The sequence below is a fragment of the Ranitomeya imitator genome, chromosome 4 (genome assembly GCF_032444005.1).
Source record: "Ranitomeya imitator isolate aRanImi1 chromosome 4, aRanImi1.pri, whole genome shotgun sequence".
In the NCBI taxonomy this organism is placed as follows: domain Eukaryota; kingdom Metazoa; phylum Chordata; class Amphibia; order Anura; family Dendrobatidae; genus Ranitomeya; species Ranitomeya imitator.
Window position 1 is genome coordinate 259,489,467 of NC_091285.1, and position 13,860 is coordinate 259,503,326.

The following is a 13,860-nucleotide window of genomic DNA, read 5'->3' on the forward strand; positions in this document are numbered from 1 at the left end:
TTGACATTGCCTCAGAGTCTGTATATACAAATAAATATATTTTCTAGGTTTTTCTTTATTTCGCAATTTGTATTAACAACAGCATCACTTAAAGATTAAGAAATACTGAAGAAAAAACAATGGTAGAGCTTGAGCACCCTTTTTCTTTTCTAAATTGAATCCACACTTGGTAGATGAAGATGCTGCAAATTTGCCACAAAAATAGGCATGTCTTTTCCATAAGGTTGTGGGATCTAAGTTGGAGATGGAATAAAAAATATATAATCATTATTAACCCCTTAGTGACCGAGCCAAATTTTTGAAATCTGACCAGTGTCACTTTATGTGGTAATAACTCTGCAGCGCTTCAACAAATCCCAGTGATTTTGAGATTGTTTTTTCGTGACACATTATACTTTATGATAATGGTAAATTTTGTTCAACATTTTTTGTGTTTATTGATAAAAAATATCAAAAATTTGAGAAAAATGTTAAAAAATTAGCAATTTTCTAAATTTGTATGATTATCCCTTTAATCCAGATAGTCATACCACAGCAAACCATTAATAAATAACATTTCCCACATGTCGGCTTTACATCAGGACCATTTGTAAAATATTATTTTATTTTGTTAGCAGTTTAGGAGGTTTAAAAATGTAGCAGCAATTTTTCATTTTTTCAAAGAAATTTACAAAATTTATTTTTTTAGGGACTTATCCATGTTTGAAGTGACTTTAGGGGTCCCATATATTGGGAAACCCACAAACGTGATACCATTTTAAAAACAGCACCCCTCACATATTGAAAACTGCTATCAGGTAGTTTATTAACCCTTCAGGTGCTTTCCAGGAATTAATGCAAAGTGGTATGACAGAAATGAAAATGTGTATTTTTACCACCTAAATGTCTCTAACTTCTAAACAGATTACTACAGCCGTCAGACTCTAAGGCCGCTATTTGGCCATGAATTGCCATGGCAAACATCAGGACAACAAAATCATGATCTGAAGGCACCAATTGTGACAAAGAAGAAGCCCCCACGCTCTGTTAACCATTTATAATGATGTAGTCACTATTGACAGCAGCATCTAAGGGGTTAAACAGATTTAGATGGTGCAAATACTGATCGTGGCTGGTACAGCAAGTTGTCAGCTATAGTGTACAACTGACAGATGCTGGATTGTCATCTGTATGGGGATACTATTCTCTTATATCTCAGGTCAGTTAAAAGACGTATTGGCGGTCATTAAGGGGTTAATATTGGTTAATTTATTACCTTTCATATATATATATATATATATATATATATATATATATATAATTGTCTAAGGGTTTTTCCGTCTGTCTGTCTGTCCTGGAAATCCCGCGTCTCTGATTGGTCGATGGTCGAGGCCTGGCGGCAATCAGCGACGGGCACAGCGACGATGATGTCATAAAGGATGTAGAAATCCCACGTTTCTGATTCAGGGACGGGCACAGTATCAATGTAGATGTCGTAATGGTTGCCATGGCGACGATGTCATAAAGGTTGCCTCGACCAATCAGCGACGGGCACAGTCTGCCGCGAATTCTGGAATCATCATTGTCCATATACTACGGGGACATGCATATTCTAGAATACCCGATGCGTTAGAATTGGGCCACAATCTAGTAGGAAATAAATATATTTAATGGTCTACCAATTTAAGGTTAGGTTCACATTGCGTTAGCGTATCCGCTAAACGGATTGCACTAATGGATTGCGCTAACGCAATGTCCAAAAAGGGATTGCGTTTGGCAATCCCGCTAGCGCAGATGCCTGATCTGCGCTAGCGAAGAACGGACCACTTTCGAGGTCCCTCTGAAAATAACGGCACATCGCTGACGCATGCCAAAAATGGCATACGTTAGCGATGCGTTAGCACATTGCAGTCAATGGGTGCGCTAACGGATCCGTTGCATAGCGTTAATTGCGCCAATTTCGCCATGTAACGGATTCCGTTAGCAGACACCCACTAACGCAATGTGAACCTAGCCTTAGGCACTTTTTTTTGTTAAAGGGAAACTGCCACCCCCAAAATCGATGGTGAGGTAAGCTCACCGTCATCAGGGGCTTATCTACAGCATTCTGTAATGCTGTAGATAAGCCGCCGATGTTACCTGAAAGAGGAGAAAGAGGTTAGATTATACTCACCCAGGGGCGGTCCTGCTCCGATGGGTGTCTCAGGTCCAGAACAGCACCTCCCATCTTCATTCCATGACGTCCTCTTCTGGTCTTCACACGGCGGCTCCGGAGCAGGCGTACTTTGTCTATCCTGTTGAGGGCAGAGCAAAGTACTGCAGTGCGCAGGTGCCGGGAAAGGTTAGAGAGGCTTGGCATCTGCGCACTGCAGTACTTTGCTCTGCCCTCAACAGGGCAGACAAATTACGCCTGCGCCGGAGCCGTGGCGTGGAGACCAGAAGAGGACATCATGGAATGGCGCCGGAGCGGACCTGAGACACCCATTTGACCAGACCGCAGCGGGAACGCCCCTGGGTGAGTATAATCTAACCTATTTTACCCTTCGCCACGACAGCACCCCACATGAGAGAGAGGGATCCGCCCATAGGAACAGGAAACCTACAGAATAAAAGGAGGCGGTCCCCTCTTCTCCTCAGTTTAGGTTTCCTGTTCCTACAGGGACCCGGCTTACCTACAGATGAAGAGGATCCCTGGGCCATGCACCCGCCTGCGCCGGTTTCTGTGGGAACGGCAGGGGCTGCGGTACCAGAAGCAGCGGCGGGGGAGCCCCTGCTTGCAGCCTCCCCCCTCGTCTGGCCAAACATTCAAGGTCCGGGTCCGGTCACCGTAGGTCCGGCCGGCACTGTGAGGACGCGCGCGCTGCAGCGGCCGGCTTAATAGCCTCCGGCTGCCGCATGGTGAGTGAGAGCGGCGCGTCTAACCCGGAAGTCGCGGGAGCACTTCCGGGTTGGTCCGGGGAGGCAGGAGAATGGGCGGCAGTTTTAAAAATGCAGCGCTAGCGTCGGGCCGGTGTGTGTGAAATGGCTTCACCGGCCGACGAAGCCCACCTGCCCGCAGTGCAACAGCGCTCTCCCAGCAGGGAGAGAAGCACGAGGAGCAGCACAAAGAGTGGTGGCCGACCTCCAGAGAAGAGTTCTACCACCAAACGAATTCCGCCTCCAGAACCGGTACCTGTCAGCTTCACTGGGTGAGTTTTTGAAAGAGTCTCTTCCTATATGCTGATATATGTTCCTCCTGTATCCTTCCTCTAGACTAAGAAAAGGACACACAAATCTAAGCATAAAGAGTGTGCTTTATGTACGCAGCCCCTCCCGGATGATTATGCCAAAAAACTGTGTGCGGAGTGTATCGTGCAAACTCTACGGCAGGAAAATATCATGACTCCCTCAGATGTCAGAGCTATTATCCGAGAAGAGATGCAGGGTTTGGCGCAGACAAGTAGCGCCAGTACCCGTCAGCCTAGCAGGTCCCGGTCTCCGGTTAGTTCGGAGTCAGAGGGTGTATGTATTTCTTCAGACGAAGAGGGATCTCAGCCGAGCTCATCCGAGACTGAAGGGGGACTTTGTCTTCCCAACAGTAATGTGGACAATTTAATAAAATCTGTCAGGAGCACGATGGGGTGCCCAGATGGGAAAGAAAAGAAATCGGCACAGGACATAATGTTTGCGGGGTTAGGACAGAGGAAACGTAGGTCCTTCCCCGTCATACAAACCATCAAAGATATTGTTAAAAAGGAGTGGGACAAGCAGAATAGAGGGTTTTTACCATCATCCTCTAAAAGGCGCTATCCCTTCAGCGATGAAGACCTAAACACCTGGTAAAAGGTGCCGAAAGTTGATGCTGCGGTAGCCTCCACAACCAAACAGTCGGTCCTACCAGTGGAGGATTCAGGGGTCCTGACAGACCCGCTGGACCGTAAAGCAGAAGCTTTACTAAAGAGGTCATGGGAAGTCAATACGGGGGCGTTCAGGCCCGCCATATCTAGTACCTGTACTGCAAGATCTCTACTAGTATGGACGGAGCAATTGGAGGAACAGATTAGAGGCAAAACTTCGAGGGAATCTATCCTGCTGAAATTGCCTCAAATTAAAGAAGCAGTAGCATTCCTAGCTGATGCCTCAGTGGACTCGCTACGTCTTGCAGCCAGGTCAGCCGGCCTAGTCAACACAGCCCGGCGTGCACTCTGGCTAAAGAATTGGAAGGGGGACGCACAAGCTAAAGCGAAACTTTGTGCGATTCCCTGTCAGGGTGAGTTCCTTTTTGGGAAGACGCTGGATGAACTCCTGAATAAAGCAGGTGAAAGGAAGAAAGGCTTCCCTAACCAATATCTCCCATCCTACAGGAGAGCCTTCAGGAGACGCCCCTTTACTAGGAACAAGCCGCTTGAACAAAGAGAGCGATGGGAGTCGAAGGACCCAAAGCAAAAAGGTGCCTTTTTTAGCGGGTCCCATAATCCGAGACGTAAATACCGCTAACCAGGAAGTAGGCGGCAGATTAAAATTTTTTCTTCCCCAATGGGAACAGATAACATCCAGCCAGTGGATTCTGGACATTGTGCAATACGGCCTTAAATTAGAATTTGATCGAATCCCTTGGGATTCCTTCATAATAACATCTCCAAAAGGTCATGACCTACAGAGGGCTCTAGAAATAGAGATCCTATCTCTTCTATCTAAAAAAGTCCTGATAGAAGTTCCCCAGGATCAAAAAGGGAAAGGGTTCTACTCCCCTTTATTCCTGATTAATAAACCAGATGGTTCATTTAGAACCATCATAAATCTTAAAAAGTTAAATTCTTTCCTGCGTAATCATACCTTCAAAATGGAATCCATTAGTTCTACCATAAAACTCTTATTCCCTAGGTGTGTCATGGCCGGAATAGACTTAAAGGACGCCTATTACCATCTTCCCATACATGCCGAACATCAGCAGTACCTAAGGGTAGCAGTCACCCTGGAGGGAAAGGTTCGTCACTTTCAGTATGTTGCAATGCCATTTGGGCTTTCTATGGCTCCCCGCGTCTTCACTAAGGTGATACTAGAAGTGATGGCTCATCTACGCCAACGAGATACCTTGATAATACCCTACCTAGATGACTTTCTAGTGGTAGGAAGCTCTGCACTTCAATGTAAAACTCGTTTATCTAATACGATCTCGTCCCTACAGGAGTTAGGTTGGATCGTCAACTTCGAAAAATCTCGGCTGAATCCAGAAACCGTTCAGACATTTCTAGGAATCCAGCTAGACTCCGTAAGTCAGAAATGCTTTCTTCCTCAGTCAAAGAGGTTGACTATACAATCAAAGGTATCAGACGCAATACGCAAACCCTACATGACACTAAGAAAGGCCATGTCCTTACTGGGGTCATTATCATCATGTATCCCTGCTGTACCTTGGGCACAATTCCATACCCGTCAATTGCAGTACGAAGTATTGTCGGCTCAGGGGAAAGACGGTTATCTAGAAAGTAGAATAACTCTTTCCAGTAATGTCTTAGAATCACTATCCTGGTGGCTAGACATGGACCACCTATCACGGGGTGTGCCATGGATAATAGACCCGTCTAAAATAATTACCACCGACGCCAGCCCTATTGGGTGGGGAGCACATATGGAAGACAATCTGGCCCAAAATACTTGGGATCAGACAGAATTAATATGTTCCTCCAACTGGAAGGAGTTAAAAGCAATAGAATGTGCCTTATATCATTTTCTTCCGCAGATTCATGGAACAAATGTAAGAATTTACTCAGACAATTCCACCGCAGTGGCATACTTGAACCGTCAGGGTGGTACAAAGTCAGGAAGTCTGATGACCATAGCTGCAAACATCTTTCAGCTGGCAGAGGCTCATCTAACATCCTTAACAGCCCTGCACATCAAAGGTGTAGAGAACATCAGGGCAGACTACCTCAGCAGAAACGAGTTGCGTCAAGGAGAATGGACCTTAAACAAATCCATATTCAGAAGGATAACAGAAGCATGGGGGATACCACAAATCGACCTATTTGCCACAAGAGACAACCGGCAAGTACAAAGGTTCGCTTCCCTGAACACCAGGGATCACCCAGATATGTTGGACTCTCTCCACCATCCTTGGCGGTTCAGACTGGCATATGCCTTTCCTCCAGTGTCTCTGATTCCTCTGGTGATCAGAAAGATCAGGAGGGAACAGGCAAGAGTAATCCTCATTGCACCATTCTGGCCGAAAAGACCATGGTTCTCTTGTCTCCAGACCATGTGCCTATGCGATCCTTGGATCCTCCCATCAGACAAGGAGCTGCTGTACCAAGGCCCCTTTTTCCACCCGCAAGTGAAAGGTCTTCACTTGACGGCGTGGAATTTGAGAGGCAACTATTAAGTTCCAGAGGGTTCTCAACAGAACTAGTAAACACCCTCTTATTGAGCAGGAAAAGATCTACCACCCTAATATATAGTAGGGTATGGAATAAATTTTTAGACTTCTACACGGTACCGTTCACTAAGCAAGTTCCACTCACACCTATCCTAGAGTTCTTGCAAAAAGGCCGAGAGTTAGGACTATCTGTAAATACCTTAAGAGTTCAGGTCTCGGCATTAGGAGCCCTATATGGATGCAATATAGCAGCTAATAGGTGGATCTCCAGATTCATAAAATCTTGTGAACGTAGTAAACCGGTCCATATTCCCCGTCTACCTCCGTGGGATTTAAATCTAGTATTAGAGGCCTTAACAAGCTCTCCATTTGAACCATTAGATTCAATACCTTTAAAAATCCTAACATATAAAGTAGCCTTACTAGTAGCCCTAACCTCAGCTAGACGGGTTAGTGACATCCAGGCCCTATCAGTAGACCCACCTTTCTTACTGATATTTCATGATCGGATAGTCCTGAAACCAGACCCCTCATACCTCCCTAAGGTAGCGTCCACCTACCACAGGTCACAAGAAATATTTCTCCCTTCCTTTTTTGATTCACCTGTAACTCCAGAACAACATAAGTTCCACACCTTAGATGTCAGAAGAGCCATCCTGACTTATATAGAAAGGTGTCAGACATGGAGGGAGAGTAGGGCTCTGTTTATCTCCTTTCAGGGCCACAAGAAAGGACATGGGGTCACGAGAGCTACCATATCTCGGTGGATCAGAGATGCTATCTGCTTGGCCTATACGTCAAAAGGCGAGATTCCTCCATTGGGTATAAAAGCGCACTCAACACGAGCCATGGCTTCCTCCTGGGCGGAACAAGCAGATGTACCGATCCATTTAATATGTAAGGCTGCAACTTGGTCTACACCTTCTACCTTCTACAACCATTATAGACTTGATCTGTCCACGTCTTCTGATCTGACCTTTGGTAGAGCTGTTCTTAATACAGTAATCCCACCCAAATAATGACTCTCTGAAAATCTCTCATGTGGGGTGCTGTCGTGGCGAAGGGTAAAAAGCCGGATTACGTACCGGTAATGCTCTTTTAATGAGTCCACGACAGCACCCATGTATTACCCTCCCTAAATTATGCACAGCTCTTTCCTTTAAGGTCACAAATAATGGTTGTATAGAGTTAAGAAATTTATGTGACTGAATAAGAATGAATACTAACACTTTTGCGGTTCCCTTTTTATACTCTGTAACTAAACTGAGGAGGAGAGGGGACCGCCTCCTTTTATTCTGTAGGTTTCCTGTTCCTATGGGCGGATCCCTCTCTCTCATGTGGGGTGCTGTCGTGGACTCATTAAAAGAGCATTACCGGTACGTAATCCGGCTTTTTTCTCCTATTTCAGGTTACATCGGGGGCTTATCAACAGTATTACAGAATGCTGTAGATTAGCCCCTGATGACGGTGAGCTTACCTCACCATCGATTTTGGGGGTGACAGGTTCCCTTTAAAGGAAATGTACTCATTCAAATACAGTAAATCTGTTACTAATTGACCATTCATGAGAGCGTGGGGACAAGGTAGCAAAACCATGGCTTACTATCTCCACAGCCTAGGTTAGCTATATATAGACCTGTTGCCGGTTACTTGCTATTTGCTTTTGATTATTTATTTATTTTTTTTCTTTCTGTAGGGATGTCAGGAATGTGTTGGGTGTGGCTGTGACAAGTGTATCAATATCACAATTGTCCTAAACTGTGACCCACAGAATAACATCTGCTGCAGATATGGCTGACAATAATTTCTGTATCCGCACATCTCCAGCACTTGTTCCAGAATGGCAGTCCTGGTAAAAAGTTCTCTGCTATGTGGAACTTTACATAACAAAGTGAACATTCCTTTAGTATGCATGACACGGCGTCCTTGCTGCAAACTATATTGTCTACACGGCAGTAATTTAGTTTACAATGTGGATCAGGATTTTAAACTGAAGTGGCACTTGGTAGAATAGTTATTTGCAAGCAGGAGAATGTAATGTATACATTATACAGGTTAATGACTGGTGTTCTATATGTACCGTATTTCCCTGTATCCAGCCAATACAACCTCTGTGTACCACTAAGGTTGCTGAATGGATCTGCCATCATGGTTTCTGGTGAATTGCAGTACTTCACGTGGATCTTAAAGGGGTTATGCAGGCCTGTTTTTATTTCTGCTAAGAAATGAGAAGCAGATAGTTGCTAACTACCTGCCTGTTCTGCCCAGCGCCGATCACTGCTGGCTCTGAGTGGTTACAGACCACTTCTGCCTGCGAATGTCTTCCTCTGACAAAAAGCAAAACAATTTGAGCCACAGCACATGTTGGGTATAAGTCCAATGCATGATGGCCATTTAACAAGTAGAACCGAAGATAAAAACAAAATGAGCAAATACCCTGTAGTAAGTAAATGGCAATAGTACATGTAAATAACATCGGTACTTGGTTAATATTCTTTTGATCAAAAAAAAAGTAAAAGCCATCTCACTATGACAAGGTGTAACTCTTGTAGTTCAACTCACTGTGTCAGCAGATGTAAAAACAGATAAGAGAGAGTAGAACCTGGATCCCAACTGTTGAGACACATTTCCATGAGAAGCGATAGAAACAAAATTAACTGCCCAAAAAGGGGAGTCATGCCCTGGTTAGTACAATATATAAAAATGAAACCAAAATCTTATAAAATTTGAGACAGGGCACATGTTGATATACGTGCAATGCATTGGTGTGCGTTCACACTGTGGCCTTTTAAAGCGAACCTGTCATCAGGTTTGGCCGATATAAGATACGGCCTCTGCCTTTCAGGGCTTATCTACAGCATTCTATAATGCTGCAAATAAGACCCCGATGCGACCTAAAAGAAGAAAAATAACTTATACTCACCTGGGGCTTGGGCCAGTCCGATGGGTGTCGTGGGTCCGGAGCCTCCCATCATCTTATGATTGCCGCCCTCCTGCTTGCTTCATTGCTCCCTGGCATCACGCTGCTGCGCAGGCGTACTTATCTGCCCTGTTGAGTGCAGAGTAATACATGGAGCTGCACGTCCCCTCCGGAGTGTCAGCGCCAGAGCTGGGTTTTCTCCTCGGCCGTATCTCGCGTATGTGTGATTCCGGCCTTATACAAAGCTGTAGATAAGCCCTGAAGGGCAGTGGTCGAATCTTATATCAGCCAAACCTGGTGACAGGTTCCCTTTAACAAGCAGAACTACTTGACAGAGTAACTTCTTTTTCATTCTGTTTAGGAGGTGTTTCTGAAGTCAAGCTGCTTGACAGCTGGCTCCTTGCTACCTAACTGCAGGTAGCCAGCTATCAATCACATGACGTTTGCAGGGACACCCTGTCCACAGAGCAGCCCAAAAGAGAAAGGGCTGCTCTGTTGACAAGGCATGAAATGAAGCATGGGAATCACCGTCTTAGCCAGCAAGGATCAAAGGGGGCAGGACAGGCAGGTGGTTAGCAACTACCTGCCAGTTTGTGCTTAGCCCATACACAAAAATAAGTCCTGGAGAACCCCTTTTTTAAAACATGCCTTTGACTACAAACTTGTGACCTTTTGTGTGTTATACTTAATGGGGCTTTTCTGACAAAGGGGTGGGGCTTTGCCAACTAAGTGGTATACATTTAGACTAGAGTTTGTATGTTCTCCCCGTGTTTGCGTGGGTTTCCTCACATTCCAAAGACCTACTGATAGAGAATGGAGATTGTGAGCCCCATCGGGGACAGCGATTACCGTGTGCAAAACTGTAAAGTGCTGCAGAATGTTAGCGCTATATAAAGATTATTATAGACCAGACACTTAAAAAACACAACCAATTTAACAAACCTGGATGGTCTAGGCTGTTTGCACAGTCTACGAATTAGACAATACTAATAAATATACCCAGTTAGGATAAGGGTTACGTGTGTTTGTTTGTTTTTTTATTAATGGCAATTTGTCGCACCACAGTTTACAATGGGCTATGTACTGGTGATTTTGGCATCTTTCTGATGCCCTTTTGCTAGTTCCTGAATTAGATGTTTGTAACCAAAGTCACATCAAATGATTTTGTATTTCAATTTTTGGAACAGTTAGCCTGCAGCAATACTCGCATGATTTTTAAACCGTCTAGTAGATATCCTACATGTAATAAAGGCCATCCGACTGAGGGATACTGCTCTTATCCTGTTGTACATCGGACACATCAGGGAGACTTCTGCTGCTGCCAGTTGCCTTAGGCTGCCGTCACACTAGCAGTATTTTGTCAGTATTTTACATCAGTATTTGTAAGCCAAAACCAGGAGTGGGTGATAAATGCAGAAGTTGTGCACATGTTTCTATTATACTTTTCCTCTATTTGTTCCACTCCTGGTTTTGGCTTACAAATACTGATGTAAAATACTGACAAAATACTGCTAGTGTGACGGCAGCCTTACAGCCATACGCAGAACAGTGAAAAAGTGGAGAGGGAACATGGCCAAGCTTGAGACACAGAACTTTTTTGTTTCAGTTTAACTTTTAACTAGGATACAAAATGAAATTGGGAAAAAAAAATACATCAGTGGGATATTTATTTTGTTAGGCTTCTTTCACATCTCCGTCAGTACGCGGCCGTCGCTAAGCGTCGGCGCGACGTGCCGACGGACATTGTTAAAATTCGGCACAACGTGGGCAGCGGATGCAGTTTTTCAACGCATCCGCTGCCCATTCTAAAGTTCCGGGGAGGAGCTAGAGATCTCCGCCCGGGCATGCGCACTCCAAAGAGCAGGATGCGACATACGAAAAAACGTTCCCTTGAACGTTTTTTCATGACAACGGTCCGCCAAAACCCGACGTATCCAGTGCACGACGGACGCGATGTATGGCCATACGTCGCGATCCGTCTGCAATACAAGTCTATGGGAAAAAAACTCATCCTGTGGGCACATTTGCAGGATGCATTTTTTTTTCCCAAAACTGCGCATTGCGACGGATCTAAAAAGACGGAAATGTGAACGAGGCCTTAATGTTTTGGTTACTGTTCCTTTTTTAAATGAACAAATATTTTTGTGGATCCCGTATTTTAGCAGCTATGCATATTATTGTGGTGCTTGTATAAAATACGGTTTATAGCTGTATTAAAGTTCACTATACGTTATCCTTGTGGAAGTTACATGGCGGTTCTACTTGATTTAGAGTTGGAGCTGGTTATATTTAAAACAAATCAAATCAATTTTCCCTGATCTCCGTCAGCTGCTGTTTAGTAAATCGTCCAAATGCTTATATAAAAGAAAAGGAATGTTAATCTGGGAAAAAAGCGTGCCTGCCAGAAATTATACGTGAAGAACTATGGATAGAGTTTCCAACAATTTTTGCATTTTAAGATCCTTTAAGGTTTGTGTATGTGATACACTTACAAATCGTACTAATGCGAAATATATGCCTGCCTCGCAGGTTGTCACCTGGTCCCTGTGCCTTATATAAGGAGATCATTATTAGGACTGGTTTACCACTTTGCATTGGGAAATCTCATAGACTCCCTTTCGCCAGAGGACAATAATGTAAACATACTTATTATGGCTGTTGTCTCCTTGGATTTATTGAGAATGTCTCATATTGCTTAGTTACATTTACATGTTACCTATTAAACAAATGAGGTAACCTAACATTAGTGCTTCCGGTATTGCAACAGTGGAACTAGCATATGACCTAATTGTGGCCTGAGGTTTTTTGGTCTCCCTTTGATCCTCTGGAATCTTTTCCCATATTGGGGAAAAAAAAAGTCTGCTACAGAAAAAAGATGCAGCTTTCTGCTTGTAGCGGCTTCCATTGGTGCTATCGATGACATATTTTTCTATTTAAGAATCTAACCAGAACTTTTTTTAATTAGTATCTTGTACATTGCACTTTGACCAGCTCAATCCCCCTTGAACATGACGCAACCATACATATTTGGTCACAGTACTGTGGAAACTGAAGTGTGATCTGCATTTTACCAGACTCCTATAAATCCAGACAAAGTCACTTTTAAGTTTTATAGGTTTTCATCCACCTTCTAAAATATTCCAGTATTTGGACTCCATATAATTCATGTATACAATTTCTTGATTCCAATGGGAATAACCTATTGAGCAGCACCTTGTAGAGATTGTCATCAAGCACATTGACTCGCACAAAATCTAAGTTCTAGCATTTAACCTTATGGTGTGTTTTTGGAGAAAACCTATAGCACATGAAGGAGAGCATACAAGCTCTGCCGATGCCCCAAGGCACTGCTGCAAGGCAGCCATCCTAACCACTGAATTGGTGTGAACATTCTGTACCAGAAAGCCAAGGCTATTGCAGGAAAACCTTTCCACATTTGTACCAAGTGTGTACTGTATTTTTCGGACTATAAGACGTACTTTTTCCCAAAAAAATTTTTTGGGTAAAATGGGGGTGCGTCTTATAGACGGAATATACTTACAAATACTGTGGCGGCAGCAGGAGTCGGGCGATTCTGCAGCGGTCCCGATCTGACGATCACACTCCCCTGATCCCAACATTATCAAATCTTTCTTGGATTTCATAGAGACAAGGATTTGTACAAACCTAATTCTACAGAAAATCTGTATTCAGTGCTCCCAAGATGTTTGGAACAACCTCTCTGCTGAGTTCCTTCAAAACATTTGCAAGTGTACCTAGAAGAATTGATTCTTTGCTGTTTTGAAGGCAAAAGATGGGCGCAACAAATATTCAGCCACTTTGCATTTTATTAATTGATGAACTATGAAAGTGAGTTGTCCTCTACTCAGTCAACCCCTTCTCAATCCATGTTTTCCCCCATTATAATAATGCCTTATACTCTCCGATGTCATCACAGGCTTTTTCGGGGCTCTTGTGACCATCAGCGCTGCCTTCACTCTTCCCACCTTCAGATAACACCAACATCAGGAGGGAGTGAGAGAGCAGCTGCAGCTTACTTTCTCCGGATGTCTGATTTGTCTGAAGGAAGGGCGAGTGAAGCCAGCACTGGTTGGCGGCTGGGATCGCGTGACAGCCAGTGGCGACAGTGGTGAGTATAAGGTAGTGTCATTTTACTGGCTGAAAACTTAGAGATTGACAAGGGGTTGTCAGAATAGTGGACAATCCCTTCTATTCTTACTTTGCAGCATTTTTTTTCCCAATACATGCCTAAATCTTTTGAATATTACTGCATATTTAATGTACTCGATTGCTTGGTTTTTACACACATTTGTCTTTTTACAGTTCCAAGATGCCTAACTGGGGAGGTGGAAACAAATGTGGGGCCTGTGGCTCAACTGTGTACCATGCTGAAGAGGTGCAGTGTGATGGCAAGAGCTATCATAAGTGCTGCTTCCTTTGCAGTAAGTATTTTTATCATGGCTTTCTGTGTATCTACATGCAATCATTTTATGGGATTTGTTGCTATAGAGTTATTGACAGTTCTGTAGATAAAAGAGCAAAGGCACGAAGTTCTACAATGATGTCTGAAAATAATGACACTCTTTTATTAAAGAAGTTTTCAAGA

At 43.9% G+C, this 13,860-nt stretch overlaps 2 protein-coding genes across 2 annotated transcripts in view; both read left to right on the forward strand.

Annotated features, from left to right (window-relative positions):
- CSRP2 (cysteine and glycine rich protein 2) overlaps positions 1 to 13,860 on the forward strand; it is a 49,838-nt gene that overhangs the window by 15,141 nt on the left and 20,837 nt on the right. The window contains exon 2 of the mRNA XM_069764548.1: positions 13,578 to 13,696. Coding sequence (XP_069620649.1) covers positions 13,585 to 13,696 — 112 coding nt within the window. The 5' untranslated portion in view covers positions 13,578 to 13,584. The remainder of the gene's footprint in view (positions 1 to 13,577; positions 13,697 to 13,860) is intronic.
- LOC138675906 (uncharacterized) lies at positions 3,371 to 7,709 on the forward strand. Its single transcript, XM_069764547.1, has 2 exons — positions 3,371 to 5,230; positions 5,702 to 7,709. Exons 1-2 carry the CDS (start codon positions 4,802 to 4,804, stop codon positions 6,338 to 6,340), a joined length of 1,068 nt encoding a protein of 355 aa, XP_069620648.1. The 5' UTR covers positions 3,371 to 4,801; the 3' UTR covers positions 6,341 to 7,709.